Source organism: Mytilus edulis, chromosome 1 (genome assembly GCF_963676685.1).
Source record: "Mytilus edulis chromosome 1, xbMytEdul2.2, whole genome shotgun sequence".
In the NCBI taxonomy this organism is placed as follows: domain Eukaryota; kingdom Metazoa; phylum Mollusca; class Bivalvia; order Mytilida; family Mytilidae; genus Mytilus; species Mytilus edulis.
Genome location: NC_092344.1, coordinates 24,548,982 through 24,568,359, shown reverse-complemented (window position 1 = coordinate 24,568,359; position 19,378 = coordinate 24,548,982). Strand labels below are relative to the sequence as shown.

The 19,378-nt window shown below is 31.7% G+C and overlaps 2 protein-coding genes and 1 long non-coding RNA gene across 3 annotated transcripts in view; 1 reads left to right on the top strand and 2 right to left on the bottom strand.

Moving 5' to 3' along the window:
- LOC139528569 (uncharacterized) overlaps window positions 1-19,378 on the bottom strand; it is a 234,754-nt gene that overhangs the window by 90,557 nt on the left and 124,819 nt on the right. The window lies entirely within an intron of this gene.
- LOC139528378 (uncharacterized) overlaps window positions 2,214-19,378 on the top strand; it is a 31,093-nt gene continuing 13,928 nt past the window's right edge. The window contains exons 1-2 of the mRNA XM_071324344.1: window positions 2,214-2,392; window positions 10,948-11,167. Coding sequence (XP_071180445.1) covers window positions 2,308-2,392; window positions 10,948-11,167 — 305 coding nt within the window. The 5' untranslated portion in view covers window positions 2,214-2,307. The remainder of the gene's footprint in view (window positions 2,393-10,947; window positions 11,168-19,378) is intronic.
- On the bottom strand, window positions 12,304-13,805 carry LOC139528384 (uncharacterized). The gene is made up of 3 exons (XR_011665583.1): window positions 13,543-13,805; window positions 13,235-13,279; window positions 12,304-12,425 (listed from the first exon to the last, which is right to left on the bottom strand). It is a non-coding gene; the product is annotated as an uncharacterized lncRNA (long non-coding RNA).

Sequence of the window (19,378 nt, the reverse complement as noted above, 5' to 3'; positions counted from 1 at the left end):
TGCTAAATCAAGGAAATATTTGGAAGACTTTTGAAAACCCATGCTTTAATAGTATAACCAAAAATCCCGAAACGCTGTTAGTTATTATTTTAATTATAGGCAACAAACTTTCATTAAATGAAATTTAAAAACGGTGTAAAGTCTTGAGATTTATTACGAATGTTGGTTGAAGGAACCGCCATTAATTATGATTGATTGTATAATAAAACTATAACACAGTTTGTATACAGTTTGAGCATTATGGCCAACCTCATTGGAATAAATTACAACATTGAAACAACAATTATATATATTCATATCCAATAAAATTGAGAATGGAAATGGGGAATGTGCCAAAGAGAAAACAACCCGACCATAGAAAAAAACAACAGCAGAAGGTCACCAACAGGTCTTCAATGTAGCGAGAAATTCCCGCACCCGGAGGAGTCTTTCAACTGGCACCTAAACAAATATATACTAGTTCAGTCATAATGAACGCCATACTAATTTTTAAATTGTACACAAGAAACTAAAATTAAAATAATACAAGACTAACAAAGGCCAGAGGCTCCTGACTTGGGACAGGCGCAAAAATGCGGCGGGGTTAAACATGTTTGTGAGATCTCAACCCTCCCCCTATACCTCTAGCCAATGTAGAAAAGTAAACGCATAACAATACGCACATTAAAATTCAGTTCAAGAGAAGTCCGAGTCTGATGTCAGAAGATGTAACCAAAGAAAAAAACCAAAATGACAATAATACATAAATAACAACAGACTACTAGCAGTTAACTGACATGCCAGCTCCAGACTTCAATTAAACTGACTGAGAGCTTATGATTTCATCATATGAACATCAGGCACAATCCTTCCCGTTAGGGGTTTAGTATCATACCATCATAACATATATGAGAAGAACACCAAGTATTTATTATATGTTTTACGATTCAATCTTTATCTCGGAGCTTTCCACTATGTACATTGCTTGTTACAATTACTTTAATTTGTCATACTAATATAACTATGTCCCTCTTTAACTGTTTTGTTCCATTGTGATTGTATCTTGACGCGTTATTAGCAAAAAAGAAACTTTTTTAATAATGTGATCATTCAAAGTCAACAAAGAAGACAATAGGTAACAGCACAGCAACACCATTATATGGCCTACCTCATTGGAATAAATAACAACATTGAAAAAAACAATTTTGTATTATATGTAAGTATTCATTATATGTTTTAAGATACAGTCTTTATTCTCAGAGCTTCTGACTATGTACATTGCTTGTTATAATTACTTTAATTTGTCATACTAATATAACTATGTCCCTCTTTTATTGTTTTGTTCCATTGTGATTGTATTTTGACGCGTAATTAGCAAACAAGAAACTTTTTTAATAATGTGATAATTCAAAGTCATCAAAGAAGACAATAGGTAACAGCACAGCAACACCATTATATGGCCTACCTCATTGGTATAAATAACAACATTGAAAAAAACAATTTTGTATTATATGTAAGTATTCATTATATTTGTATTATATGTAAGTATTCATTATATGTTTTAAGATACAGTCTTTCTTCTCAGAGCTTCTGACTATGTACATTGCTTGTTATAATTACTTTAATTTGTCATAGTAATATAACTGTGTCCCTCTTTTACTGGTTTGTTCCATTGTTATTGTATGTTGACGCGTAATTAGCAAAAAAGATACTTTTAAAAAAAAGTGATCATTCAAAGTCAACAAAGAAGACAATAGGTAACAGCACAGCAACACCATTATATGGCCTACCTCATTGGAATAAATAACAACATTGAAAAAAACAATTTTGTATTATATGTAAGTATTCATTATATTTGTATTATATGTAAGTATTCATTATATTTGTATTATATGTAAGTCTTCATTATATGTTTTAAGATACAGTCTTTCTTCTCAGAGCTTCTGACTATGTACATTGCTTGTTATAATTACTGTAATTTGTCATACTAATATAACTGTGCCCTATATTACTGTTCTACTCAATCGTGATTAGCAAAAAAGAAACTTTAAAAAAAAGTGATCATTCAAAGTCAGAAAGGAAGACAATTGGTCACAGGCCTGTATACCATATATGTCACACTCAATTCAATGCATGAATGCAATAATGTATGTATAATATATATTCATGATTGATTTTCTCAAACCGCCCGTAAACGATATATATACAGGTAGACAGTATTGAATATGTCTATTGAACTTGAGATTTACATAATACTGTATACGTTTTGGATGAACATTTTATGATTATTTTCATAACACATCGTTTAAAGGATTTTAAAGCTCGAATATGGATATACTAAAAGATCATATTTCTACTGGATTTTACTTTATTTTACTTTCAATTTTTGTGCTTAACGGAATGAACTTAATAGGTAAGACTTTGATTTACAAATCTTAAAGTGATATTTATCAGTATTATCGCAGTACAGTTGAGGATTTGTTTATTTTCTTACTTTTAGTCGTTATATATTGAAAAGATTCATTTAAAATTAAACCTTAAGCTATTGAACCATTGACTTCATATTTTTGACATATAAATATATATATATATATATATATCTACTAACCTCGCCACATACTTCACTTAGTTAAGATGTTGTCGTTAGATAATATTTTGACATAAAATGTTTTAATGTAAATAGTTTTGTTATAATAATAATACAGGTAGTAATATAGTTCATCTTAATTGAGTAGTTTCATATTTTTCATGTCGTGCCCTTGAATAGCCAGCTATACAGTATAGGATTTTTCTCATTGTTGAAAGACGTACGGTTGCTCAAAAGAGCTTGCATCCACTTCATTCGATAAATGTTTTATAATGACATTTGCAGTCATACCACATCTGCTTATTTTTAATAGGTCATAATTATCAAGGTTTAAGTTTTTCATATTAACATTTTATAAAATAAATACATATTCTCCTGACATAATATACAAAAACAGATCAAATTCATGACAATGTAATACATATTGCTTGTATTGCCTATCGTCATACCAAAGTCGTCATCCCAACTGGGGCATTCAACACAGCGATAAATCAAATCAAACACCTTACTGCAACTGTAATTTTATTCACCACATTTTTCCGTTATGACTCTGTGATTCTTTTTAAATATTCAATCGACTATGATAATCCAATAAGTTGGTCTCTAAACATAAACATATACATATATACCTTAATATAACATGACATTAAGGTGTGTAGGTATTTTTTTTTCAGAGACAGGTACCTGTGTGATCGGGGTCACAAAGTCAGCAGTCCAATTGTCGTCTTTCCAATCTATTTTAGATTATGAATGTGTGTACTTCTTACATGTATTTGCATGTTAAAAATTTTATTTGTATAAACGTCAATTTATCAGTGCTCTTCAACTTCGTACTTTATTTGGACTTTTTAACCATTTTTTATTCGAGCGTCACTGATTAGTCTTTTGTAGACGAAACGCGCGTCTGGCGTTAATATAAAATGTTTACCCTGGTATCTATGATGAGTTTATTTATAATCAATTTGTTAGTTCAAAATTTTCAAACGCTTCACATCTCACGAAAAAAGTTTGATACGAGTACTATAAACAAATAAGCTAAGCTTTGAATTCGAATGCTACAAACACACAGACAGAAAAACTGACGGGTTTTTCGTACATTTGAACGTTAACTAAGAAAAGCTATAAAAATGTGTATGAGTAATGCAAGAAAAGCTATAAAAATGTGTATGAGTAATGCATGTAATGTGTGAAATAAAATTTGAGAATAAAAACAGGGAATGTGTCAAAGAGACTTTGCGCCTGTCCCAAGTCAGGAGTCTCTGGCCTTTGTAAGTCTTGCATTATTTTTAATTTTAGTTTCTGGTGTACGATTTGGAGTTTAGTATGGCGTTCATTATGACTGAACTAGAATATCATGTATTTGTTTAGGGGCCCGCTGAAGGACGCCTCTGGGTGCGGGAATTTCTCGCTGCATTGAAGACCTGTTAGTGACCTACTGCTGTTGTCTGTTCTATGGTTGGGTTGTTGTCTCTTTGACACATTCCCCATTTCCATTCTCAATTTTATTCAACCAGATCAAAGACCAGAAATCAGTTCAAGGCTACAAATTATGGGTTGGGTCTTCAACTCAGAGAAAACATCTCATCCGAGAAGCCGGGATTCATCTGGTCCCTAAACAAAAAAATTCTACCAGTTCAGTGAAAATAAACGTTACACTTAACTCCGAAACATATATAGATTATCTATTTGGTACATTAATACAATAGTTTTATTTAAACAAAATTGATAGTTATTCATCTTTAAAAAATACTACACCTTTATTTGGTATATTGATACAATAGTTTTATCAAACAAAATTGATAGTTATTCATTTAAAAAAAAACTACAACTTCCGCAAATGATTGACATGTGCTAGTATACATTTAATACTGAATTATTTGAAACCTAACTAAATTACTTACTCGCAATATGTCTAATTAAGTGTGTGCAAAAAACTCCGTAATACGTTTGCTTTTTTCCTCGGATAATGTTGTATTTTAATTGTATTTTAATTCAAAATTATAGGTATTCTACCAAAATTTTACAATAACCAGTAAGTAACTATAAAAAAAAAATTACAAAAACACAACCATGTATTCACACGTATAAATATTACAATATATATGAGACAATATTTTAACATCATTTGTATTATCTGGTCTCAATCTTAAGAGATTTAATATGTACCATAAAGTTGATAAAATTAATCATTTATATTAGCATTTCCAGTATTTAAATTTGTACATGACACAAGAATATAAAAATCTAAATGTTGCTTCATTGGGATATGGATGGGGTTTACATAATAGATTAATTGATAGTTGGTTTGTTAACGTCCAGTTGCAAATATTACATGCATGTTCAGAATAGAATGGAGAATAATGGTTAAAAACTGCAAAATAAAGGCCAAAAGTTATATAGAATAGAAAAAAGGGAAGAAGAAAAATGGAATTGAGAAATTATTTTTATATTAATGAGGGTTTTTCAATTTTGATTCAATAAAAGCTCAAAAATATTCCTTGTTTATAAGTAAATGTTTTTTTTTTAAAGTGTGCTAACTTTTAAAAAGAATAAAAATTTATCGTAGCAAGTATGGTCAATTTTTCTTCCAACACCAATTGATTAATACTATTTGAAGTTTTAATTATATATATATATATATCTCAAAGTGAACCATAATTATCAGATTGTATCACAATAAGTCATGTAGACGTTTTCGATGTGAATCGTGTAATCACTATAACCATTCTTTTATAAATATTAGTTGTTTAATTTTTGCACAGTGGCAAATATTTCACACATATTCAGGACAACAAAATAATAGTAAGGTAATGCAAAGTTTGATAAACGGCAGCATATTTGAACTGAAGCTTGGAAAATACGGTATTTGAAAAGGAGAAGCCACATACTGACTTCTCACAAGATTCAGACTTAGTACTTACACTGACTTTTTTTGGCTTACTTAACCTCTCACTTGTATGACAGTCGCATAAAATTCCATTTTATGACAACAAAGTATGATCAAAACAAAAGACATATTAGGTAAAAAATGTCAAAAATTTGGATACAGCAGTCAACATTGTGTTATATGAATAAATAAATCTTGAAAAAGTAGAACAAATAGCTATATATAGTCAACAAAAAAAAGTCACAAAGTGGTGAAAAGATAATTATTTACACTTTTTGACAGTTATTGGTACCAGATAAGTAGACAAAAGTGGGAGGGGCTAAAATATAATGAAAAAAGAGAGCAATGGAAAAAAAAATAATAGGGAAAAAAGGTTTTAGGAATCAGAGAAAAAGATTTTAGCGAGGAAGGAGGGGGGTTACTTCATATTTACGGGTATACGGAGATATGCCAAAAAATATGGGGCATAAATTTGCGAGATTTTTAATAAAAATAATCTTCATTTTTTAATGACATTCTATATTAAAACGCATTAACGTTCGATAACTATATATTATTTTGGGATATGATGTACATTTCATATAATATATAATTAAATATACTTATGAAGATCTTATATCATTAATGGCCAATTATATCAAATTAAATCAATATTCATTTTAAAAGTTCACCTTTCAAATAAGTTCACAACACTTTAAGGGTAGCTGTCTATAATTTATGAAATATGCGTGATGATATAGATTTAGTGCTTTGTTTACCCTTATGTAATCATGAGTCATATTTTAAATATTGAATATACATATAGGTCATTCCGGTTTTAAATATTCATATAACTATAGGTTATTTTTAAGATGGGTACGTTCTCCGACACAGACAAAAAGGTCACACCCCTATTAAAAATCTACCTGTATGAAACAATCTGTATGGAATGTACACGGAATATAGTAGGAAAATTGCTTTGAATTCCTACTAGAAAAGAGTAATATTCCAGTCAGACAGTAGTAGGAATCCACACGGAAAATAGGCGAAAAATTTAAATTAGCAGGAATTTTTAGTAGGAATATTGTATATTCCTACCAGGAATATGCAAATTAGGAGGAATAATTTGGTAGGAAAATAAAATTCCTACTAGAAAACCTGGTACATGTAGGAATTTTTCAAAATTCCACCCAGAAAAAAATATTTTCTGGTAGGAATCTAAAAATATACAAAATGTAAGTGTATATTCAAAAATACACAACTGGGTCAATGATAAGTTTGAATCTCAACAACAAAGAACAAAGGAAATTCATGGAATCAATTCCTTTTAAACAAATAGACTTTTGAAATGTTTAAGGAAACTGCATGCAATATATGCAAGCTATAGAAAGTGTTATACATAAAGTACATGTAGATCTAAATTAGTTTAAAGAACAAATAATGAGTAAGATTATGCACTATTAATGAATTATTAATTGATTACTAAATATTTTTGGCAGGCAGATAAAAAAAATTCATCTTGAATGTATAAGAATTACCTTTAGTCTTGATTATCCATATTTTCTTACATTTCTACATTGTTATGTTGTGTGACCCTAGATTGCATCATTGTATTCTAACACAACTTTTCAATCTTTCCCCTCCAACTTTTGAATTTGTGAACTGGAACTTGCATGCATTTAACATTGCAAAATGTGTGTTATTTGCAAACAGGAATCCAGTTCAAGATAACTTTCCAGGTAGAAATATTTTCTGGTAGGAATATATAAATAAATTCTGGTAGGAATTTTAAACATGTAGTAGGAAAATAAATAATCAACTCAGATTTTCAAAACAGAAAAAAATCTATACAGACTTTAACAATTCCACCTAGGTAGTAGGATTTTTGAAGTAGGAATATTAAAAAATCCAGTCAGACTTTTGTTCATTTTCCATGTCCGTCTACTTTCTATATAGAATCTTTGAATCTAGGTGGATTCCTACTTCATTCCTACTAGTGTCTGGGTGGAATCCTACTACTTATTTCGTACGGGTACCGAAGTTACTCCACTTCTTTTGTAGTATAAGTATACCTATATTATATAATGTTTGTCTGAATGTGCAACGTGAATGCTCTAGTAATTAGTAAGATTTAAATCAAAATATTATTAAAATAGTATATCTATTTATTTTAGTTAATACATGCATGTGATTCTTTTTTATTTTAATTGAGGTCCGAAAATTTTAATACTAGTAACTGTATGCTCAGTTACATGTATCCGTGCTTCATATACAGATTATACCGTTGGGTTTCCCGTTTGAATGGTTTTATCATTTATAGGTTGCTGTCTCTGTGAGCCAAGACTCTGTGTTGAAAACCGTTCTTTGATCTACAATGGTTTAATTTTACAAAATGTGACTTGGGTGGAGAGTTGTCGCATTGGCACTCATACTACATCTGATCTATATTGTTTCTAGAGAAAGAAACCAAACAAACAAACAAACAAACAAACAAAATAATAAACATACAAGTTAATAAAATGTGTGCCACATAATAACAATGTGCTCGCTTAAATTTTCTTTAATATGCCATGCTAAGATTTCTTGCGAAACTTTTGAAACAATTGAAACAAGAATGTGTTCATAGTACACGGATGCCCCACTCGCACTATCTTTTTCTATGTTCAGTGCAAGGACCGTGAAATTGGGGTCGAAACTCTAGTTGGCATTACAATTAGAAAGATCATAACAAAGGGAACATGTGTACTACATGTAAGATTCAAGTAGATTGAACTTCAACTTCATCAAAAACTACCTTGACCAAAGCTCTAACCTGATGCGGAAAAGAAGGACAAACGGACGAACGAACGAACGGTACCACTGATCGAAAAACATAATGTCCATAATGGGGCATAAAAATAAAAACCTTCCAGATCGTATGTGTATGACAAAGTGTGGCATTAGTCATGATGTAAATATTTTATGTTCACGATTTGTGAAAGCTAACTGGACAATTTCGGCAACACTAAAAGACCATTACATCAACCCCCTGGGAGTCTATAGGAGGCCTGTTGCAAGGCAATGTGTCTGTCCCTATCAAATTAAATAAACCCTCATTTTCAAATATCAGTACAAATTTGTTAATATATATGGTATTTTCACAGGTTGGATTGTTTTATAATAAATACATTTGCTAAATAATTTGATTAAGGAGTAAAACATACATGTTATGTAATAAATTTAGATTGCCTAACAATGAAATTTTAACACAATATTTAGTATTTAGTGTGTTAGATTGTTATGCAATCTATAGTTTTATTTGTGTAATTGAATTAATCTCTGTACTTATTAATCCACACTCCCATAGATTTGTATGTCATGTGCTGCTATTTATAGGCACTTATGTAATAATTTTATGTATATGTTTGTCATACATTGATATTTTTAAAGTCACTGCCTGTATAGAATATCTACCATTCAGCCTCAATTTGTTATCTTAGATGTTCACTTCTAATAATTTTAATTACACAAACGTATAGGTGTTGAAACATAGATTAAAGACTTGCACAACACGAAACCGGAAAAATTATTCAAAAGTTTTTATAATGTAAATTCCCCAGTTGAATTTTGAATGCAAAATGATAAAAATGTTACCAAAAAAACAGAGTTTAATATCAATGTTATTTGAAGTAGAATACGCCTTTTAAATGAAAAATAAATATTTCTGGCAAATAATCAAAATCCATACATATTTTGATTTATACCAGATAGAAATCTGATTTTACAAAATTATTAATGTAGTATAAACGAATGTCTTCAATCACGAGAAACATATTAAAAAGAAATGTGGGTTTTTTTACACTACAATCCATACTTTTACCCCAAATAAAACATGTCGTTTGATATAAAGGTCTGAGGAACGTGGAGCGAACCCAACGACGCAACTGAAAGTTACTTCTAGTGGTCAATAAACATGCTGTCTTCTACAATAGACTGGAGTCTACATTCTAGAACAAACAATAATATATGAAGAAATTGAATAGAAAAACAGTTAACAACCTTTGAATTCTCTAAAATTATACAAAATAGAAAATATTAAAACACACACACATAACATAATATCATAAAGTAACTGTAAAATCATAGTTGTTTACGAATATATGGAAACAAGTGAAACTTTTAAAAGGTTTAATCTAGTTTCAAAACCAGTTTTAATCCACCATTTTCTGTATCAGGAAACACCTGTACCAAGTCAGGAATATGACAGGTTTACAAAAATGGATCCATTCGTTTGATGTGTTTGGGCTTTGTTTTTGCCATTTGATAAAGGACTTTCCGATAAGAATTTTCCTTTAAGTTCAGTATTTTTGATATTTTACTTTTTACAACTTTGATAGGACAAGCTTTGATTTTTGAAAATTGCGCAATCAAACCACATGCATCATAAATACTTAATATTTCCATCGCGGAATATTAATTTTCAAACTTTTGGAATTTTAATTCTGGACGCACCAGTAAAAGCTTTACATTGGATTATGAAAACTTCTGGTATTCTGATCTGTAGTTGTTTCGTATCTGTTTTTTTTTCTTTTTCTGTTTTTCAGTGACTGTACTGTCATAAACTTTTTTATTTTTTGAAAAACAAAGGAGTGTCTACCCTAGATATAGATACTCTTAACTGCATATGGCAATATCTTTCGGAATTTTGAATCCTCGATGTTTCCAACCTTGTACTTTATTTTGCCTTTTTTACCCTTTTTTTATTCAAGCGACACTGTTGAGACTTTTGTAGATGAAACGTACGTATGGCGAACACATACACGTATCTATGATGATTTAATTGACTTTTAATAAACATTTTTTGTATAAAATATAATATGTAAATGAGTTCTTTTAAAAAATAAACGCTGGGTAATATGAATAAAAGGTGTCTGATTGATATCAGCGAAAAGACAGTGTCAGATCCATTGGTTCCGGGGGTTTGGAACCTACTTTCTTTTTATGATCAATGCTTTTGAATAGGAGCATATGGTTGAAAACTCCATTTATTCTAGATTGTAAAACACCATTATCCTGGGTTGAAAATCCCCTTCGAAGAAAGGGCTGGATAAGCCTCCGAGACAGCAACTAACTTAGAATATGTACACGAACATTATGATAATCGTACTGCATCTTGTTGTAGTTGATTCCCTTCAGCAGGTTAGTGGCAAGTTATAGGTTTTACTCGCCACACTCATTGACATAAGGATGAGTTAAGCTCAAAAAATTATTAATCTCTACTTTTCTTAAGCATAAGTGTATGGGATCGAAATCTTATGGGAAAAAAAATCATTCCGAAATTTAACGAAACAATACGAAATTTATTAACAACCTTCCATCCTTCTCTCTTTCTTGGCATTTACCGTAACGATTTGTTCTTATTTACATCCTTCCTTGCCTCTTGTTTAATTTATTTTTGCAATTGCGCGATTTACTGTTATACAAATTTGTAAAATTTCATGAGGTTTGATATTTATTATCCTAGTTTTTTTTTCAGATGCCGCTTGTACTTTGCCTGAAGATCTGCGAAGTAGCTCGTGGGAATATAACTACACAGATGTATCAGACAACTCGGATCAATCAAAAACTCTCGTCATCTCAACTACAACGCTACAGAATTCCGTAATCAGTTTAGATGGTCGGGGGACAAACATAAACGATTGGACTTGCATAAATGATTTAACCATCTCTAGCACTGAGGGAGTTGTGGTTTTCAAGTAAGACATATCTAAAATTTATTTAATAATTAAACTGTAAAAATTGGAATGACTAAAAAGTCTTAGAGGTAAAGTCAATAAGACAGCTACCGAACGTTGAAGGGTATGGGATGGTATCCGCCATAATTATACAATTCTTAATTTGTAAAATGTATTTTTTCAATTTGTAGCAAGTAATTTCTGAATTTGTAAAAGGCAGTTTCTGTAACATGTATTTTTTCCATCTTTTACAAGAATTTCTTGATATGTAAAATGTAACTAGTAGTGTGTTATGAGACTGCCCTCCGTAATCTCTCCCACAATTTTAATTACGGAGATTACGGAGCCCGTAATCCCCTCTAATCTTCTTAAGCCAGCTTATAATCCCCTCTAATCTTCTTAAGCCAGCTTATGGTACGATTTAAAGCAGCTTATGATGCAACTTTAAGCAGCTTATTATGCAATCAATCGGATAAAGATAATCCTTATCTTTTAATCTAGATTAGTGCTCCTCAATGTTTTTGTTCCTTTAAGCACATCATTGTGCAATCAATCGGATTAAGATAATCCTTATCTTTTAATCTAGATTAGTGCTCCTCAATGTTTTGTTCCTTTTTTTATCCCGATAAGAGTTAACAATTGCTAATTATAATCTATTTGTTTTCGGATTAGAGAACCGAGTATTAACCCTTTTAATCCTGATTAGGATAAACAAATGCTAATTATAATATATTTGTTTTCGGATTAGAGAAACGACTCTTAATTTATATCCTAGATTAGAGGAATCCCTTTTGATAATTAACCAGTTGTTTCCAGACAATCAAAATCCAATTGTTTTCGAACTTAATTAGCGGATCCTTTGTTTGAATAAAGAGAATTAATTGTAACGGAAGGAGAGACAGGCTATTTTTTATTTTTACAGGAAATACTCTACACAACAGATTGCAAGAGAGAAGAAATATTAACAAACCGCTAACTGTATTTTCTAACAAACTAGTTGAGATAAGGATATTTAAAAAAATGAAAAAAGTTTTTCTTTCTTTCTCTTTGTAAATTCTTGATATTATTTTCTTTCTTTTCTCAATTAGTTTGTTTAAAAATAAACACCTCGTTGTCTCATCTATATATAGTTTCTTTTAACACAAAATAATAACACATTTCATGTATTAATCATTTATTTAAAATATTATATTTTCTGTCTTTTTTGTCCTGTTGCACATTAAAATAGTATTTTTTGGTCATCTAATACAGTATCAATCAGGTCCACTTCCATTGGTTCCTAAAACATATATACAATTGTAATAAAGTATCCGTTTTTAAGTAATAAATAAAATTTAAATAAGTGATAAGAAAACAAAACAAAATATGATGAAATTCTTTTTTTCTTTAAAACAAAATCGTTCTTTTAATCAGATAAAAATAATAAAAGCTTTCCTTTATTCACTCACGTGTCGTCACCTTTGACCTCCACCTTTCACACTCTATAGAAATTGAAGATGATCGCCATGTTTTTGATTGTTGTCGTGAGTTGTTTATTGTCATTTAGCCATGAGGGAAGTGTTGCAACATATACAGCTGAATGTTATAGAAGTGAAGACATATTAGATTGTCGAGATGATGTCAAGAAAGTCTTTAGTGGAGAGATAGAAGGATCTATCAACAGAGTGTTGATGAACCATATAATGAACAGTGATCAGATTGAAAATGTGCGCAATGTGAAAGCCTCTTGTGTTTTCGAACTATCATTATCTAGTAAAGAGCTATGTGACACAGTGCAAGGGAAAATTATAGTGGTGAATGGGGAAGAATGTTCATCGTATGTAAGTACATTGTGTTTGATTAGATTTTACAAGTGAAAAAGTAGTCGAACGGTTAGCATGTCGACCATATTAGGAAGTTAAACCATATAAGGATTGCACGTGATATTTCTGTATACCATATTAGGAAATGTAAATCATGTGACCATCTAAGGAAATTAACCACGTGATATATAATTTGATGATTTACAATAATGATATTAAAAAGAAATGAATTAATCATGTTAATGATGAAATTAAAAATTAAAAAATATATATTTTAAATACTCACATTGAGATATATCTCACTAGCTTGTTTTATATCTCTTTCTAATGTCTGTAATGATATGTACATGTAAATACATAGAAATAATGAAATAATTATCTCCTTTTTAAAGGAAAATAACATAGTGAGATATATGTCTAGGTAAATGAAGTAATCTATACCAAACATTTAATTTATAAACTTTTAAGAAAAAAAAATATCTTTATTTCATTAGTTATAAATTACATTTTTCTCATGTTGAAACAATATATTTTGATTATGATTATTGTTATATAAAGAACTACATTTATAAAAGAGTTATGCGTTATACTTACATCTTCTTGTTCACTTTTACTAAGAGTGGTGCTTCCACATGCACCATTGCTTTTACAAGCAGCACTCTGTTCAAAATCCATCGCTTCCTCTTCATTGGAAGACGTTAAATCAATAACTTCATTCTAAAAGAAGAAAAAAATAAAAAAAATAAATAAACAGTTAAGATAATGTTTACTATTCATTGATATGGTTATCTTTTTCAGGACACAACCATTGAAACTTACAGCAAAGATGTAACATCCACAGAAAAAATGCCACTAGGTAAGATATGTGTATATATTATCATATATTTAAGTAAAGACAATAAAGAAAATAAACCACACTTCTAACATGTAAATTAACAATTTCTATAGAGTGTGAAAGGTGGAGGTCAAAGGTGACGACAAGTGAAAACGAATGACATGCTGTTTCAAAATGTCTTTCCAAGTGCTCCTGCTCTCCATTCATCAAACATTCGTGGTTATGTTGACTGGGGTGTTCAACTTGGCAACCAGAACACGTTTCTTTCGTTTTCTTTGTTATCAAGTCCTGTAACACCTCGGCAAAAGAATAAATCAAGACTGTAGTTAGAAGCTTCTTCTCCATACCCGACATGATGACTGTTCTCAAAATAAATGTTTAGTGATCTTCAATAAAAGAATGTAGAAACAGATTACACAGTTTTAAGCATACGTCTCTGTTGATTTTGATTTTTTTACCCTTTACAACGATATGAATTAAGGTCTTTTGCTGTAGTCGTCTTCCTGTTTTCTTAATAATTACTTTAGTCTCGTCGTCAATGGTAAACACAGCTTCTCTCTTCAATAAATTTGTGTCAAGCCGTTCGTAATCACGTTTGGTTGCTTCTCTCACCAAATCAATTTGACACTGAGTCATGGTGACTGTGGTGTTTTTATATACGGTGGTTTAAATACAGGTATAAGTGAGGATACGGTGATGTAACATTACTATATATAGATATGACGCAATAATATTCATGCGTGGGAGTCAAAACATAATCGTGCATGTTATGACATGTTTTTAGAATTAAACTTTTCGGATGGATGGATTTGGTAAAATATATCCAGTACACCCACTCAATAAACTAATCCATAATTCACTGTTTCCATTTTGCATTGTTATATTAACAAGTGATGCTATTACAATTGTTATTACAATAATTATTTGACAGAAATACACGATTTCTGCTTTGGGTATATTTTCTCCCATGAAACGCCAAGTCGTTTGTGTGTTCTCCGTATTACTTCTTGTCTCTTCCATGTTGTTAAGTGTAATAAAGGAACCACGTCGCTTATCACTCATGGCTTTAAATACCTTTTCAAAAAAAAAAAAACAAAAAAAAAACAAAAAACAAAAAAAAAATCAAAAATCTTTTCTCTTTCAATTAATGATAGGTTAAGAACACATTAGAAAGAAGTTCCTTCTTCCACTGTTCAATCTCCTTCTTTTCCACACAAAAATGATATAATTTAAACAATGTTTGTTTTTTTAACTTACAAAGATATATATACATTCTCCATTTTCGCTCCTCGAACACGAAAACGTTATATATCATCTCTATCTCATTCATTATTTGTATTAAAATGGAATATATGAGAAAAAAAGTCTTAAAAAGGAACGAAAGATACCAGAATGGCACTCAAATTCATAAAATGAAAAAAATAAAATAAACTGACAACATCGAGGGTAAAAAAGGACAAACTAACAATGATTGTTAAACGTACAGCGACAAATATTACATACATATTCATTTGTAAATGATTAACTAGTATGCAGCTTCATACCTTACGTAACATAAACGTACAGTGACAAATATTACATTTAGTAACACTCAATCAATTTAAATAAAAAAAGAAAAAAAAGAAAACAACAACAAACTATAGATTCTTTTTTAATTATTTGGGTGGTCCTTAAAAGGACCTTACACAATTGTGTAAATTTTTATCATCTATTCTTCATTTTCAAGTGGTGTGTAGATGTCTAAGTATTCCGCTAATACTGCGTTAAAATCATGACTGCAGAAAAACAAATCTTCCATAAATTCTTCATGGTCTTCATAGAAAAACAACACACATATTGTTATGTTACCCGTTCTCCATGTTCCTACTGGCCAATTTGAATGATGCTCTCGTCGCTTTGGAACAACTTCGTTTCGTATCAAATTTGATCTTATTGGGTTTAAATGACGGAAACGACCATGCACTTCTCTCTGGAAGATAGAATTGCAAATGTTAAACATAGGAGGAACCATTGTTTATAAAAATAGTATATAACTCTGATGTATGAAAAATATAATGTTATGTATGAATAAACATTTCACTATACTTTCCTTGTTGCTTAAGCACTCCTTTATAAAGAAAAAAAAGGGGGGTTAAACTAGATTAGAAAAATATATCTTAGCAACTCAAATCAATAAGGATTTTTATATTCGAGGATTAAATACAATCAATAAAGATCAATTTTAAATACCCCCCCAAAAAAAATCAATAATAGCACAGGATTAGAATTTAAATACCCTATGCGTGTTGTTTCATATAAAAAAAAGGGGGAATTATCTTCTCAGATAAGTGATTATGTTTTTTTTTTTGTGTTTTTTTTTTATATATAAAGCAAGTAAAAGTATAAACTACACCTGTTTTGGGTTAGTTTTCAAACATAACTAACAGACATACTTATAATCAAGCTCGAGATATCAATCTAGTAATGGAAGGTGCAAATGGAAATTTAGTTGATCAATTGGCACAAGCTTTATCAAGTGATGTATTAAACACATTACAACAACTTTCTATAGAAGACTTTGTCAAGGTTCTTCACTCAGCTGAAGAAAAAAGGAATAGTGAAGAATTCAGATGTACAATATGTGGTAAAAGATATTTGCAAAAACGTAACCTACTTCGCCACAAAGCAGAACACACACATCAGTACAAGTGTACCCCATGTAGCTATGTAACAAACAGAAAGGACACTTGGATCAGACACACGAAGTCGAAAAGACATTTGAAAAATCATGAAACTTGCAACAGCGAGAGCAATAAGTCTACAGAAACACCATCGAAAAAAAAGAAGAAAAATGTAGGAGGTGACAATTTTACGATGAATGCACACCCATTAGCAGGACCCAGCAGCGATGTGGAACGAAAAGACACACATCAGTACAAGTGTACCCCATGTAGCTATGTAACAAACAGAAAGGACGCTTGGATCAAACACACGAAGTCGAAAAAACATTTGAAAAATCATAAAACTTGCAACAGCGAGAGCAATAAGTCTACAGAAACACCATCGAAAAAAAAGAAGAAAAATGTAGGAGGTGACAATTTTACGATGAATGCACACCCATTAGCAGGACCCAGCAGCGATGCGGAACGAAAAGGAGTCGACAATTTCACGGTGAATGGAGACCCATTAGCAGGACCAAGCAGCGTTGCGACACGAAATGACGGTGAGGAAGCTATCATAAACATCAAGGGAGGCGCTACACGAAGCAGGAAGGCGCTAAATGACAGCGTGGAAGTGGTTGAACTACAACCTTCCACACAAGATGAACGTTATGATCTTATTCATTTCATGAGAGAAAAGCGGGAAAAAATCATGTCGCTTCTACAGGATCGACGAAAAGAGGGTAACATAAAATTTTTTCTCAATGTTCAAGTGAGAATGATTAAATATGGTGTGGATGGGACATACGAAGAGCAGGTACCATTCTTTCGAAGCAATGCAAAAACTGTAATGGAGAGTGGGAATGAAGAAGAAGACACATTAGAACACACCTTAAATGAGAGCTTACAGAAAATTTTCACTAGCATGGAAGAGTTTCTAAAAAACGGAAGCGGATATCAAATGGAAGAAGTACTTCAACTACAAGTAACCATCATAAAATACAAACCTTTGTATGCAGGTAGTTATATTCATTTACCAAAATCGTTGAATTGGGCGAACTGTCTGTTGAATGTGATGAATGAAGATGATCGCTGTTTCATGTGGAGCGTGTTAGCCAGTCTTCACCCACCAAACGAGGGAGAGATGCAACCAGAACAAGTGCACCACTATCAAACATACATCGATAGGATTGATGTGACAGGGATACAATTTCCGACACCAATATCACAGATTGCAAAGTTTGAGCGACAGAACGCAACCATTTCAATTAATGTGTTCGGTTATGAAGAGAAGAATGATGAAATTTATCCATTGTTCATAACCAAAAAGACTAAGTGTCATCACATAAATCTGTTGTATATGAGGAAAGACGATAATCAATCACATTATGTGTTGATAACTAATTTCAACAGGTTTCTATCTAGAGTTAAAAAACACCATGGTGAAACTTTTTTCTGTTATCATTGTCTCCAAGGATTTATAGAAAACAGACTTTTGATGAAACATCAAGAGGAGTGTAAGCAGGTAGATTTCCAAAAAATCTCACTTCCGAAAGAGGGGGAGGTGTTAGAATTTAATGAATATAAGAAGACGAAAAGACACCCGTTTGTCATTTACGCTGACTTTGAATGTTTGACTAGAAAAGTAGATACCTGTGAGCAGAATCCGGAGGTTTCCAACACCAATAGATACCAACAAATGGAGGCTTACAGTTTCGGATATCAGAGAGTTTCCATCGACAAGCGGTATGAGAAACCACCTGTCATTTATCGTGGACCTGATGTGATTGAAACTTTCATTGATGCCTTATTGGAAGAGGAAAGAGAGATTATGGGTATCCTATCTCACAATGAACCAATGATAGTCAATGAATTCGTGCAAATGGAGTACAATCTCGCAAGCATATGCTTCACATGTCGAAAACCTTTCAGCACTAAAAACAGGAAGGTTATACACCATTCTCATTTAACGGGGGAAGTGATTGGAATAGCGTGCAATGATCATGATGATTGTAATTTAAAAATGAAAGTACCAAATTTCATTCCGGTAGTCATACATAACCTAAAAGGTTTTGATGCCAATCTAATCATGACAAAGATTGGAAAGTACAAAGAGCACGTTATAAACGTCATTCCATACAACAAGGAAAAGTATCTATCGTTTACATTGGGACACCTACGATTTATAGACTCGCTTCAGTTTTTGAACGAGTCGTTAGCATCGTTGACGAAAAATCTGGCACAAGAAGGAGAGAAACATTTCGTTTTCTTAAGAAAATCTTTCCCAAACCCAGAGCATTTTTCCATGTTGTTGCGGAAGGGTGTTTTCCCATATGACTACGTCGACGAGGAGAGTAAATTGGAGGAGAGAAGCTTGCCCAGCAAAGAGAATTTTTATAGTCGATTGTCAGAGGAACACATCAGCGAAGAGGACTTTCACTTTGCCAACAAAGTATGGGAGAAGATGAATGTAAAGACGTTAGGTGAATATTCTGACATATACCTTCGAATGGACGTTGCGCTCCTCTCTGACATTTTCGAAAGATTTAGAGACATCTCTCTTCGCGACTACCAACTTGATCCATGTTATTATTATACGACCCCCGGATTAAGTTGGTCCGCCATGCTAAAGAAGACTGGTGTTGTTTTGGACCTCATTACAGACATCGATATGTTGTTGTTCATTGAGAAGGGGTTGCGAGGGGGAGTGTCCAGTATATTCCATCGATATGCAAAAGCCAACAATCCCTACCTCATCGATGATTATGATCCGAGTAAAGAAACATCGTACCTGGGATATTTCGATGCCAATAACCTTTATGGATGGGCAATGAGTCAACACCTTCCCTACGGATTTTTCAGTTGGGTGAATGAAGGAGAAGACATAGAAAAGCTCAAGAACAACATTGGATCATTGACACCTAATTCCAATGAGGGTTACATATTAGAAGTTGAT